Source organism: Ursus maritimus, unplaced genomic scaffold (assembly GCF_017311325.1).
Source record: "Ursus maritimus isolate PB19 unplaced genomic scaffold, ASM1731132v1 scaffold_2, whole genome shotgun sequence".
In the NCBI taxonomy this organism is placed as follows: domain Eukaryota; kingdom Metazoa; phylum Chordata; class Mammalia; order Carnivora; family Ursidae; genus Ursus; species Ursus maritimus.
In genome coordinates this window covers 54658244-54671577 of record NW_024424452.1, presented here as the reverse complement: position 1 = coordinate 54671577, position 13334 = coordinate 54658244, and the positions used below count along the sequence as shown (strand labels likewise).

The 13334-nt window shown below is 34.6% G+C and overlaps 1 protein-coding gene across 1 annotated transcript in view; it reads right to left on the bottom strand.

The window, feature by feature from the left end:
• The window catches only part of USH2A (usherin), a 676781-nt gene that overhangs the window by 112718 nt on the left and 550729 nt on the right, over positions 1–13334 (bottom strand). The window contains exons 56-57 of the mRNA XM_040636016.1: positions 8824–9007; positions 7726–7883 (exon numbers count right to left, since the gene is read on the bottom strand). Of these exons, the coding sequence (XP_040491950.1) occupies positions 7726–7883; positions 8824–9007 (342 nt within the window). The remainder of the gene's footprint in view (positions 1–7725; positions 7884–8823; positions 9008–13334) is intronic.

The window sequence follows — 13334 nt, the reverse complement described above, 5'->3', positions numbered from 1 at the left end:
AATATATTTTTTTATTCCTAAGCAATATTAATTGAAATGATTTCTCAGAAGAACTGTTGCTAATTGTTTTCTTTAATGGACTAAGAGGTAAATATGAATGGACACATGCCAGTACTCTGATATTATGCATTAAATGTAAATAACTCACCATCTTTAGTGAAGAAAGTGTGTTGAATGCAATGACATTGTTAATTAGAATATGATGAAGGACTAGAACAGTTCAAAATATAGTCATCACCTTGATAAATTAGAAAGACTCATTATTACCTTCAGAGTTTAAATAATTTTGAGTGTTTGGATTCTGAAACAGCAGGAATACCTCTATTCTTATCCTGAGTAAACCATTTATGTTCCAGGAACTATTTGCTTTTTCATTTTCTATGATTTTTTACCCATTAGTTGAACATATATCCTTCACTCTATTTAATACAAATGTGTAAGTCCTGACCTGAGGTTGAGAGCTGGTACAAGGCGAGAAGGAATGTTTAGGAATCAATTAGCCGGGTGGCTATCTGTAGCTTAAATAATAATAACCAGTATCCAGGCAGTGCCTAATAAATGTTTACCATCCTACTTCACTGACTTGACATAAAAGCAATGCAGGGTAGCATTTGATACCCCATTGCATAGAAGAGAAACCTCAAGTTCAGAGACATTGTGAAACTTGCCCAAGGTCGCAGGGAAACTAAATGGTGGAGCCCATTCCACCTAGAAACCAGTAATCCCTTTTCAGAAATAAGTGAAAAAACTTATGCATCCATTAGATGACATATAATATTTGGAAGATATGGGAATGTGTCCTGTTTGTCTCTAAAGAAGAAATGTGTATTTGTGTGTGAAAATGTGTATGTGCACACGTGTGTGTGTGCACACGTATGTGTGTGTATGTGTGTTTAGAGTTGAGTTAGTGTGGAAGGAGGGATAGGCTTCTATAGGAAATCAAGTGTTTGAATAATTTTAAGCAGCAGAAAATCCAAAATTTATTTATATTTGTCTTATAAATTTCAGAAATTTACTCACTACTATGTTCTTTCATTAATTCAGCAAACATTTTAAAAGGGTTGTTTGTGCATCATCTGATTTGAAGGTACAAATGTATACAAAAGAGTAGAAATCTTGATTTTCTAGAGCTTGAAGTGTCTTGATAATCTTACAACTGACATTTATCAAGTAATAATGAGCTAAAGTGAACCAGCATTTACCTGGAAGGTAAGAGAATGTCTACCGAGGCATTAAAATAGTCCTTGAATATTCTTTTTGTCAATATTTGAGAAATGACTCCCTCTCCCACCTAATTAAAATCTTTCAGCACTTGGAATCTGGTTTTGCTAAGCCATGTCTATTCTTTCTGGACTTTTGAATGGATAGGCAAAGCCTTCTGGTTACTAGTTCCTTCATGCCACAGGAGATAACTATTGTCAGGTAGATATTTTCCCTTCGGGGGCTCACTATTTTCCACAATTAATTCTTCTGGTCTTGTCATGCCCAACAAAAAAATTCTTCCACAATCATTTGGTATTTGCCAGTACCTAGCTCTGTTTCTCAGCCCTCTGGGCTACTATTTCAAAAAGCATAGTTGCATCACAAATCCAAAAGATGGTGGGTAATAAATAAAAAGCTTGATTTGGATTTAAGAGTTAAGCCCAAGACATGTAGAGATTGCCCTTGTAAGGCAGTAGTAAAGAACAGACCTGAATTTGAATCTTGGCTTTGCTATGTAGCCTTGGGTATATTACATCATTTCTTTCAGATTCAAATTTCTTATCTTAATATGGAAATAATGATATTACTTGTATCCCAGGGTTTGCATGAGTATTAACTCAGGTAAGGCTGGGAAAGGGCTTATCAAAGCGTTTGGCATATACTAGAAATTTAACAAATGACAAGTATATAAGTGATGTTTGCCAATAGTATTCCAGTTATGCTTCCCCCGAATATTCTCACACATTCCCTGGACCTCACTTCCTTTTCTGGTAGGATTTATAAACATGTAGTAAGAATTAACTTATAGATATCATGTAAATAATAATTTATAAACTGAAAGCCCACTTAATTGCCTAGGTAATTTTCTGTTGCCAAGCAACCACATGGATATTTTTTACTCCCAGCAACTTACATAAAGTCGCTCTATTCACATTGACCACAAAACAAAGTACATGTGAAAAAACCCAGTTAATTTAGCCACTATTTTGGGTTTGGACATTCAAGAGAAAGTGGTTTGATTCATGTTTTCAAAGAAATATTGTAACCGACCACTTTTGCTTGGTGTATGTAATTCATGATTACTAAATTTGGAGCACATTGAAATCATCTGGGAAGCTTTTTTTTTAAATCTAGATTTCTTGAGTCCATACCAGGAGACTGTGATTCAGTAAACTTGGGGTTGAGAACTGGTCTTTGCAAAAGTTTTCCAGGTGATTTTAATATTCATTCAGGAACTATAGGTATGGACTGTTTGTGCCAATTTTCAGCGCTGCTTATGATGTAATCATTTCGTAATGGCAGGCGAGTATGATGAATACCTGGAAAGCTCTTGCTTGTGAGCAAATAAACAACCTCTGGTTATAACAAGTTTGTTTTCTTTCTGTTTAAAATATATATTTGTGACTATTCAGGAACAGAAAAATGTTTTTATTATCCAAATCAAAACACAGCATGAGGTACTTTCCAATAAAATCAACTGTAGATTATACACAAGTCAAAATCATCTGCCTGTTTACGGAGTTCAAAATCCTTCTAGGCACCAGGAAAAAAGTTTAATTTAAGATTTTAATCTTTCCATATATTACAGGGTTTCTGTAATGGATTTTGTGCATCTGAAACTAAAAGATTGACAGGTCTGGATATTATGGATTTATTAACCATTGGTTACATGGTCAGAGTTAGTGTGTGAAGCATTTCTACAATACCCCCGGGGCTGCACTAGAGAGAACAATTTCTATGAAGCCTGAGGTAGACAAGAGTTAAGGTTACATTAAAAAAGTAGAAGTCGTGCTTTATTTCACAACGATCCTTTTCTAAGTGTAAACATTATACACTGAGCATAAAATTATGATGTGGAACTCAAAAAAATATGACAAAATGCTGGGAAATTCAAAAGAAATCTTAAACATTTACAAATGCAATCCTGCAGCACACCATTTTATCATTTTGAAAATGGGGCCCTTGGCACCTAGCAAAGGCTGGAGCAAATACATCCTAAAAATAAATAATTGAAGGCAAAAATAATTCTCCAAAAATAATCACCACTATTCATAGAATATTATAGAGTCAATGTATGCCAATTATATAAATTACCTCATGTACATTTACAACCGCCCAAATGTACGTACTACCATTGTCTCTACAGCTGCACCAAACAGAGACTCAGGGAGAAAAACTGACTTGTTTATGTCAGCTAACAGGTGGCACAACTGGGAAAGGAATCCTGGTTTTCTCTTTCATCTGACATCCGTTGTCTTAAAGGAAAGATACCTTCAGATGAGCAATGGCAATTTATGTGATGTTAAAATGACAAGCGATTTGATAGGCCATGGAACTTCCCGATCACATGGCTAGGAAATCATCAATTTTGCTTGACATCTTGGACTTTCTCTTATTGTTCTTTGAAAATTTGGATTGTAGAAGACCCTGGTCTGCGTCTGAGAAATCTGTGGTTAAAAGGCAAAATTTGGTCTCAGACTGGCTCTTTTCTGCCTCATTTTACTTGATGGCACAGAAGGACCACAGCGCTACAAAGATGCCAAGGAGAAATACGCTCAAAGATGGCAAGAGAGCAATGCTATTCCATGCAAGTAGGAACTGATTCTGCAAAGGGATATGCAAGTTTGTATATTTTCCACAGCAGAAGATATGGGTTCTCTTCCACTGAACTTAAGAATGGAGTTCAAGAAGATCTACGCTCCTAAAACTGAGATAGGGATTATAGGGCTTTATGACACAGGCTGGCACTAGTGACTATTCCTTTGTTTTAATTTAATGTGTTATATATTTGTTTTAAAACAAAGGTGGATGGAATCATTTATATTTAATATCTTAGAGAGGCTTACATTTTTTTTTGCTTATAAAGCTCTGGATAAATTTTCTCCTGTGAGTTTGACCAAGTTAAGACCCTTTTGTTTTTGATCTTAGATTACGACATCAGAAGGATGTTGGTTTATGAGAACTGAAGTTTTATATATTAGGCCTCTATGTTACCTTCCTGACTCTATTACCTGTTTGCTTGTTTAGTTTTTATTTTGATTCCAGTTAGTTAACACATAGTATTATATTAGTTTCATGTGTACGATATGGTGATTCAAGAATTCCATACATCACCCAGTGCTCATCATAGCAAGTGCACTCCTTAATTCCCATCTTCTATCTAACCCATGCCCCCCACCCGCTCACCTTCTGGTAACTATCAGCTTATTGTCTGTAGTTAAGAGTGTGTTTCTTGGTTTGTTTCTCTTTCTTTTTGCTCCTTTGTTTTGTTTCTTAAATTCTACATGAGCGAGATCATATGGTATTTTTCTTTCTCTGACCGACATTTCACTGAGCATTATACTCTCTAGCTCCATCTGTGTCATTGCAAATGGCAAGATTCATTCTTTTTTTATGGATGAGTAATATTCCAATATATATACACACATCTTCTTTATCCATTCATCAACTGATGGACACTTGGGCTGCTTCCATATCTTGATTATTGTAAATAATGCTGCTATAAACATAGGGGTGTATGTATTCCTTTGAATTAGTGTTTTTTTTTTTTTAATTCTTTGGGTGACTACCCCGCAGTGTGAAAGCTCGATCATAGGGTAGTTCTATTTTTTAACTTTATGAGGAAACTCCATACTGTTTTCCTCAGTGGCTGCACCAGTTTGCATTCCTACTAACAGTGCACGAGGGTTCCCCTTTCTCCACAGCTTCACCAACATCTGTTATTTCTTATGTTTTGATTTTAGCCACTTTGACTCGTGTCAGATGATAATTACATTGTAGTTTTGATTTGCATTTCCCTTATGATAAATGATGAAGAGCATCATTTCAGGTGTCTGTTGGTCATCTGTATGTCTTCTTTGGAGAAATATCTGTTCATATCTTCTGCCCATTTTTAAATTGAATTATTTGTTTTTTGGGTGTTGAGTTTTATAAGTTCTTTACATATTTTGGATACTAACCTTTTAAAGATATATCATTTGCAAATATCTTCTCCTGTTCTATAGGTTGCCTTTTATTTTTATCGATTGTTTCCTTCACTGTGCGGAAGCTCTGTATTTTGATTTAGTCCCAATAGTTCATTTTTGCTTTTGTTTCCCTTGCCTCAGGGGACCTATCTAGAAAAGAGTTGCTATACCAATGTCAGAGAAGTTACTGCTTGTGCTCTCTTCTAAGATTTTTATGATTCCAGATCTCACATTTAGGTCTTTAACGCATTTTGAATTTATTTTTCTGTATGGTATAAGACAGTGGTCCAGTTTCATTCTTTGCTTGCTGCTGTCCAGCTTTCTCAACACCTTTTGTTGAAGGGACTGTCTTTTTCCAATTGGATATTCTTTCCTGCTTTGTTGAAGATTAATTAACCATATAATTGTGGGGTTTTTTCTGGGTTTTCTATTCTGTTCTATTGATTTATGTGCCAGTACCATACTGTTTTGATCACTACAGCTTTGCAATATAACTTGAAGCCTGGAATTGTGATGCCTCCAGTTTTGCTTTTCATTTTCAAGACTGCTTTTGCTATTCAGAGCCTTTGGCAGTTCCATACAAATTTTAGGATTGTTTCTTCTAGTTCTGTGAAAAATGCTGTTGGTATTTTGATAGGGATTGCATTGAAGGTGTAGATTGCTTTGGGTAGTATAGACATGTTAACACAATGGAATGTTTTTCCATTCCTTTATGTCATCTTCAACTTCTTTCATCACTGTTTTACAGTTTCCAGAACACAGGTCTTTTGCTTTTTTGGTTATGTTTATTCTTAGGTATCTTATTATTTTGGGGGGCAATTGTAAATGGTATTGTTTTCTTAATTTCTCTGCTGCTTCATTATTGGTGCTTAGAAATGCAACAGATTTCTGAACACTGATTTTGTATCCTTCAAACTTTACTGAATTAATTCATTTTTCAGTTCTAGCAGTTTTTTGCTGGAGTCTTTCAGGTTTTCTATACACAGTATCATGTCATCTGCAAATAGTGAAAGCTTTATATCTTCCTTACCAATTTGGATGCCTTTTATTTCTTTTTGTTGTCTGATTGTTGTGGCTAGGACTTCCAGTACTATGTTGAATAAAAGAGGTGAGAGGGGACATCTTTGTCTTGTTCCTGACCTTAGAGGAAAAGCTCTCAGTTTTTCTCCATTAAGTGTGATGTTTGCTGTGGGTTTTTCACATATGGCCATTATTATGTTGAGGTATGTTCCCTCTATATTCACTTTGTTGAGGATTTTTATCATGAATGGGTGTTGTGCTTTTTCAAATGCTTTTTTTGCATCCATTGAAATGATCATATGGTTCTTATCCTTTCTCTTATTGATATGATGTATCACATTGATTGATTTGTGAATATTGAACCACACTTGCAACCCAGGAATAAATCCCACTTGATCATGGTGAATGTTTTTTTAATGTATTGTTGTATTTGGTTTGCTAGTATTTTGTTGAAGATTTTTACATCTATGTTCATCAGAGATATTTGCTCTTTTGTTTGTGGTGACTTTATCTGGTTTTGGTAATGCTGGCCTCATAGAATGAATTTGGAAATTTTCCTTCCTTTTCTGTATTACCTGTTTTGACTGAGATAATTGTTCAAGTAAATGAAAAATGTATCTTTGCTAATTATTTCATGGAGTGGATCTGCTGGTGGCCAACATAGCTGCTACAGACCAATTGTTTTCAGTGCATGTCGAATTGTAGCTAAACTTATTCTGTTTCAGATAATAGAAATTTGTGTCAATTTTATCTAAAGACTAGATGTTAGAGATAAAATCACATTTTGAAGTGAATTTAACATCTTAATCCATTTTAAATTTTACTGAAACAACATTTCCATACTTTTCTTATGTTAAAAGACAGAGCAAAGATATTTCATTTTAATCCTTACTCCATGATGTTAATGCAATAAGATTTGTACCTGGGAATGATGCTTACATCAAAATATGATAATGCACTAAACCATAAAAGCAACCCACTAGTGACTAAATGGTACAATGGAGGCTATATAGATTAGAGGGGCAAAAATCAACTACCATAACTGGCCACAATCTAATAGAAATGGATAGAGTAGACTGTTGTCTTTCTGAAGTCCTTATTCACTGCTATAATAAAGGTCAAATCATAAAACATCAATGATCCAATCTTGGGAGTCCTGCAGAATGAATGTTTGAGCCCATTCAGATCTATATGACTTACCTGGGATGTATATGAATAAGAAGGCAGATTTTGGTACTTAAAAGAAAGTATTACTTTTAAAGAAAAGTATATATCTAGGTATCTATATATCTTTATCTACAAATCTACATCTGTATCTATATGTATATATGCATATACTTATATATGTATAGACTCATGAATGTGGTTTGTATTATTCCGTTTATATTTATGTAGGAGACAGGTTATGTCCTTCTGATTTTACTAAATTTACACTTCCATCCTTATCTCCAATTAACTTTCTCTGAAATGTTTTACATACAAATATGCACATGAGCATGCACACACACACACACACACACACACTTTATTTCTTTACCTGGTGGGGTCCAAGCTACAAATATGGAATAAGGCCCAATTACTGTGATATTATATGGAGGCTGGATTTCTTCTGGTGTCAGTACAGGTGTTTGTACAATGTAATCTTCACTAGGATTGCTGCCACCTCCAGTTGTGGCTTCCAATTTATAAATGTATCTATATTAAAAAGAAAGGATTGTATAAGGCAATGTACAAGAAACTTGAACAATGGTTGCTGGCTTTTCTCTCCATTGCTTAGTCCTAAATTTATGACAAATTGCAAATTTTCTGCTCTCTGTCCAGAAACGTCACTGTTGACCTGATAGTTTTTCTAGAACAGGCATCATTCTCCTCAGACTGTCATGATTTCTGCCCCTTTCCATTATATTTTTAACCATCTAGTAATTAATAACTTTTCCTAAAGATTTCAGAAAAGTCTTAGAGTGTGCCAGTAGATCGTGAAGGATTCAAATTAATCTTCCCCATTTTTAAATGGGTTAGAGTTTAGGGAAATATGTTTAGAGGAAGATGTTTCTAAATTGATCTGCTACTCTCTACAATAAAATTGAATTGATCTCTACTCTCTGCAGTAAAACATCTGTTGATCTAAGGTATATTTTGTTTCTGCTGAGATATGAATGGGAATGAATTGCAAATATGTGGAAGTTTTTCCCCCTAAAACCACTCATACCTATATATAGTGTAGCAAACAGAGAGAACATTATATTAGAAGAAAAATTAGTTGATGTAAAACAAAACTCTTTAAATCTTTTTATTGTTAGCTTATGAATTCATGTTTTTGAAGACAATTTGTTAATTTTTAAAGTTTAATACTCTGTGTATTTTATATACTTAAAAATTCTCATGCTCTTACATCAAATAGTTGACTATCTACATTTTTGAAAAATGTCATGTACTCTGAAGACTCAAGTAATGAGTTAGCACTTGAATCTTCAATATCTGAAATGAATTAAAAGATCTCATCATTATGAGATCTACTGAATGAGATTATTTAGCCAATTAATTTAATATTGTTTCATTTAGAAATGCACTCTTTCCAGTCCTGAAAAATTTAAAATTCTAACTATATGATTGGTAAAGTTTTCTTTTAGTTCACCTGCTGTTGGGCTCCAGGTTTTTATCAGTGAAATTCTGCTCCTCACTGCCACCCAGGAAAACCAAAGTTCCATTACGACTCAATTGATACTGAGAAATGAGGCCATTGGGCTTTTCTGGCAGACTCCAAAATAATTCCACTGTTGTAGAATTGATGATAATGTGTCGAGGTGTCACCCAAACTCCTGGCAAAAAATAACACAATGAGGTTTTATTGTTAGAATAAAATATACACCTTATCAAAAGTCACACCATCACCTCACATACTATGATATTTTTATCTGTTGTTAAAAATTCTCATGGTGAAGCAACAAAAATACGTTTTCCTTACTTTGGAGATAAAATATACAATTGGGTATAAATATATTTTTTAATGTTTTGATTATTTTATTTGTGAATTGTCTTTAAAAAGTGAGTATCAGACATTTGTGGTGGAAGATTTCTCTGTCTCAGCTGTTACTTTGAGTTTAATCAAGGCCTGAAAGACTACCCAGGAATTTTAAACTTCAATGCCTATTTAGTTGGAATATGTGGAAGTAATCATAAAGTAGTAATTACCTGAATTATCAAATTCAGTGAGGAACGTACTTTGCCTTTACTTCTCAGATACAACGTGTTGTTCTTTTTTTCTTTTTTTTCTCATTTACTGGCTTCTTTTTCCCTACTGGATCTCAAAAATGTGCCTCAGAGACCTAGGCTCTCTCCTCTCCCTTAGTCTTCCCTCTTCTTTTTCTCCTCTAGTTTTCCAACACTCACTTTCTAGATGATCTTCATTTAGTCTTAGTTTTCAGTATCATGTATATGTTGAATACTCCCAAATGCATATCTCTAAACTAAAACTCTCTCTTGAGCCTCAGACTCATGAACCCAACCGTCAACTTGACACCTCCATTTGGATGACTAATTATCAAAACTTAAAACATCGAAAACAGAACTCTTGGCTTTTCTTTTTTCTTTCTTTTTCTTTCTTTCTTTCTTTCTTTCTTTCTTTCTTTCTTTCTTTTTTTTACTGTATGGCGACTAACATAATATAATAAAAAATACTATTATAAAAAAAAATTCTTGGTTTTTCTGTTACAATCTAATCATCTCCCGATTTTGTCCATCTATTCATTTTCTTGGTCAAAACACACAAAATATTATTCTTGAGGTTCCCACTTTTTTCACCCTCAAATGCAATGTTGTCAAATCCTGCTCGTTCTACCCTGAATGTATATAGTTCTCTATACCTTTACTGCCACCTCTTCTGATACAAGCTATGTTTCTCTCTCATGACTTCTATCATAGCCTCTAAACTGGTCTCTGAGTTTAAAATCTTCCCCTTATCTATTTCATGTAATCTTCATAATAGCATATAAATATATACATAAGTCACTGTAATCTTTGTAAAATATTCAACGCTTTTGAAGTTATTCATATAATTTCAATTCCTTATGATAACCCAATTATTCCTACATTTTTTCTGGTTCCAGCCACACTAGACGCCTATCCCCAGAATGCTTCCAGTTCTTTCTCACCTCTGAGCTTTTGCACTTCCATTCCTTCTGCCTGGAACTTTCGTTTATGACAACATGACATTTTTGCAATTTATTTTTGTAGTTCAGTGACCTGTGTGAATATCATCCTATCAGGGACGTCTCATTTGACCAACCTTCTCTAATGATAACTTTAACCTTCTCTAAAGGGATCCCAACCTAGTTTCTCTCTATCTTAGGTCCTTTTCTATTTTCCTTTAACACTCATGATATCATAATCATTTTTTTCTTGATATTACCACTATTTCTATGTTATCACTGGATGGTCTGCTTCCTTCTCCTGCTTCAATATGAGTTTAGTTTCACAAGGGTAAGAATCTTCTCTGTCTTATTTGTCAAGGTATCTTTATGGATAGATAGTACAATGTCTAACTGATATTGAATAAATAAATTTATTATAAATACATCCTGCAAATTACAATGTTAAGCACTGTAGTCATTTCTAGAGATGTAAGGTGAGTAAGATATGGCTCGTTCCTACAAGGAGTTTACTCTTCCGTGTAAAAGTTAAAATAGATAAACAGAAAACTGTCATTCAAGGTCAAACATTCAAGTACTCTTATTGATGTACAAACATAGCGATGGGGAACCTAGGCAATGAGGAAGATCAATTCTACCATTTCATGTTGTCATCTACGTATGCTCTGAATGGACACTGTAACTCTCTTCTTCAGCTTTTTTTTTTTTTAAGATTTTTTAAAAAAATTTATTTGAAGAGATAGAGACAGCCAGTGAGAGAGGGAACAGAAGCAGGGGGAGTGGGAGAGGAAGAAGCAGGCTCATAGTGGAGGAGCCTGATGTGGGGCTCCATCTCATAACGCCGGGATCACGCCCTGAGCCGAAGGCAGACGCTTAACGACTGCGCCACCCAGGCGCCCCTCTTCTTCAGCTTTTAAAAACTTATGCAATCAGTAGTTTTTGGTTGATTTTATCTCTACTGTAAGTTATTCAGTAAAGGATAAGATTTCAACACTTTTAAAAGAAAAATTTTCAGGACATTCAAATGCAATTTATTTAGAAACATCCTGAAAGAATCAAGACAAATCTTAAAACAGCTCAAACTTACTGATTTTTAAAGGAACAACGTACTCCTGAGAAGAAAGTAGTTCATTTTGTTCTGAAATAGATACTTGGACAAATCCACAAATCATAGTATACATTTATGTCTGGGTTTCTCTGCCAATAGTTGCTAGACGAGTCATCCAACTAATTAGAGTTCTGATTCAAACATGATATTAATTTGTTGATTTAAGAGATAGAGTATAAGGTTTAGTTCAAAATCTGCTTCCTGCAGTCCTATCTTTTTCACCTTTAAGGATGTATTAAAAATCACCAAGGTGCTAGAAAGGCTTTTACTTAGTTTCTACTTTGAATCAGTCAGTCAGCCTGGGGATATAGAGAAGTGAATGAAATAACATGAATCAAGATTTTGGGTTTGTTTCATGTTATAAATAAAAATTGAGTTTCATATTTATGCAAGGTGGTGAAAGCTCTGGTCGTGTTAGTAACAACCTTGTATCCATTGGGTTGGAAGTAATAGGAAGTTGAAATGCATAAAAAATACTCCATGGTTTTATTTGTATAATGATATGGGGACACCGTTACATTAGCAGTTGCAAGAAATCTTTGATAGAATAAGACCCTCTTTTGGTGAAATGTCTTAATGAGTCCCAGGTAGAGAATCTGCTTCTCTCTGTGGCATCAGAAAAACCTGTACTACATAATAGAAGGGCAGAGTTGAGGCAATTCAAGGAAAGGAAATGGATGGTCATGAGGGAAATCATCTCGAAGCGGGGGGAGGGAGGAAGTAAACTAGCTGAGAGGTATAAGAAGGAAAGGTCAGAAGGAAACCTTGGTGGTAGGTCTTTTACCCCTAGCTACCAAAAAAAGAACATGTCTACTAGATTTGTTTTAAATTTGTTTTGAGTGCCATGCAATATTATCCACTTCTCATTTCTCTACAAATCTTCATTCCAATTTAAAAATCCCAACATTTATTGTGGATTGGCTTTCTTTTGGAAGCTAGTAAAGGGACCCAGCATTGTATTGGCTCATGTCCTGGATGCCTTGACTTCTGGACTGTTATGATTTGTAGACTTATCCAACATTCCACCCAATTTTGTGTCATTTTCTGTGTCAGGCACTGTGGATGTGTGGATAAGGACATATAGTCTTTACACTTCAAGGAGCTCATAGCATTATGGTGAATAAAGATGAACAAATAAAAACTTATAATCTAGTTTGCTAAGTGTTCTAGGAAGCATAGTGCCTTGGAGCACTTAGGAAGGGTATGAACACAGAGTGGAGCAACATGGGGATGGATGGGAAGCAGAGATGATCATAGGAGACTTCTAGAAGGGGAGACATGTGAGCCAAATTAAAAAAAATGGGTTAGCTAAGTGAGGATGTAGGAAAGAGATCTAAACGGAGAGGAACCCACACAAAGTACTTGAAATACAGGAAAGTATGGTAGAATTCTAAGTACCTCAGCATGAGTGGTGCATTGGATGGCATGTGGGAAAGACCAAAAGACTCAACAGATAGGCAGAGGTTAAAATTTGAGGGATCTATTTTGTCTTACTGAGATGTGGATTTTTTTTTCCTGGAAGGAAGTGGGATTTTATGGAGGTGACTAATGTGAAGTATGTCTATTTTGGCACAAGGGGAAAAGAATTAATATGAGAAAGAGGAGAAATGACTACAGGCAGGAAGACTAATTATGAGAAGTTAAAGGCATCTGAACTAAGTCAGCACCGGAAGGGATGTAAAGGAAGTACACATTAAAAAAATCCTTAGATTTATTAATTTAAAATTTAAATTTAAATATTTATTAAAATTGAATAAAATTAATAAGATCTAATAAAATTTATCAAAACTTAAAATTAATTAATTTAAAATCAATAAGATTTTATGAAGAACTGCACATCACAACCTAGAAAAAAAGAGACACATTAAGAAAGTCCATTTTGGGCTGATG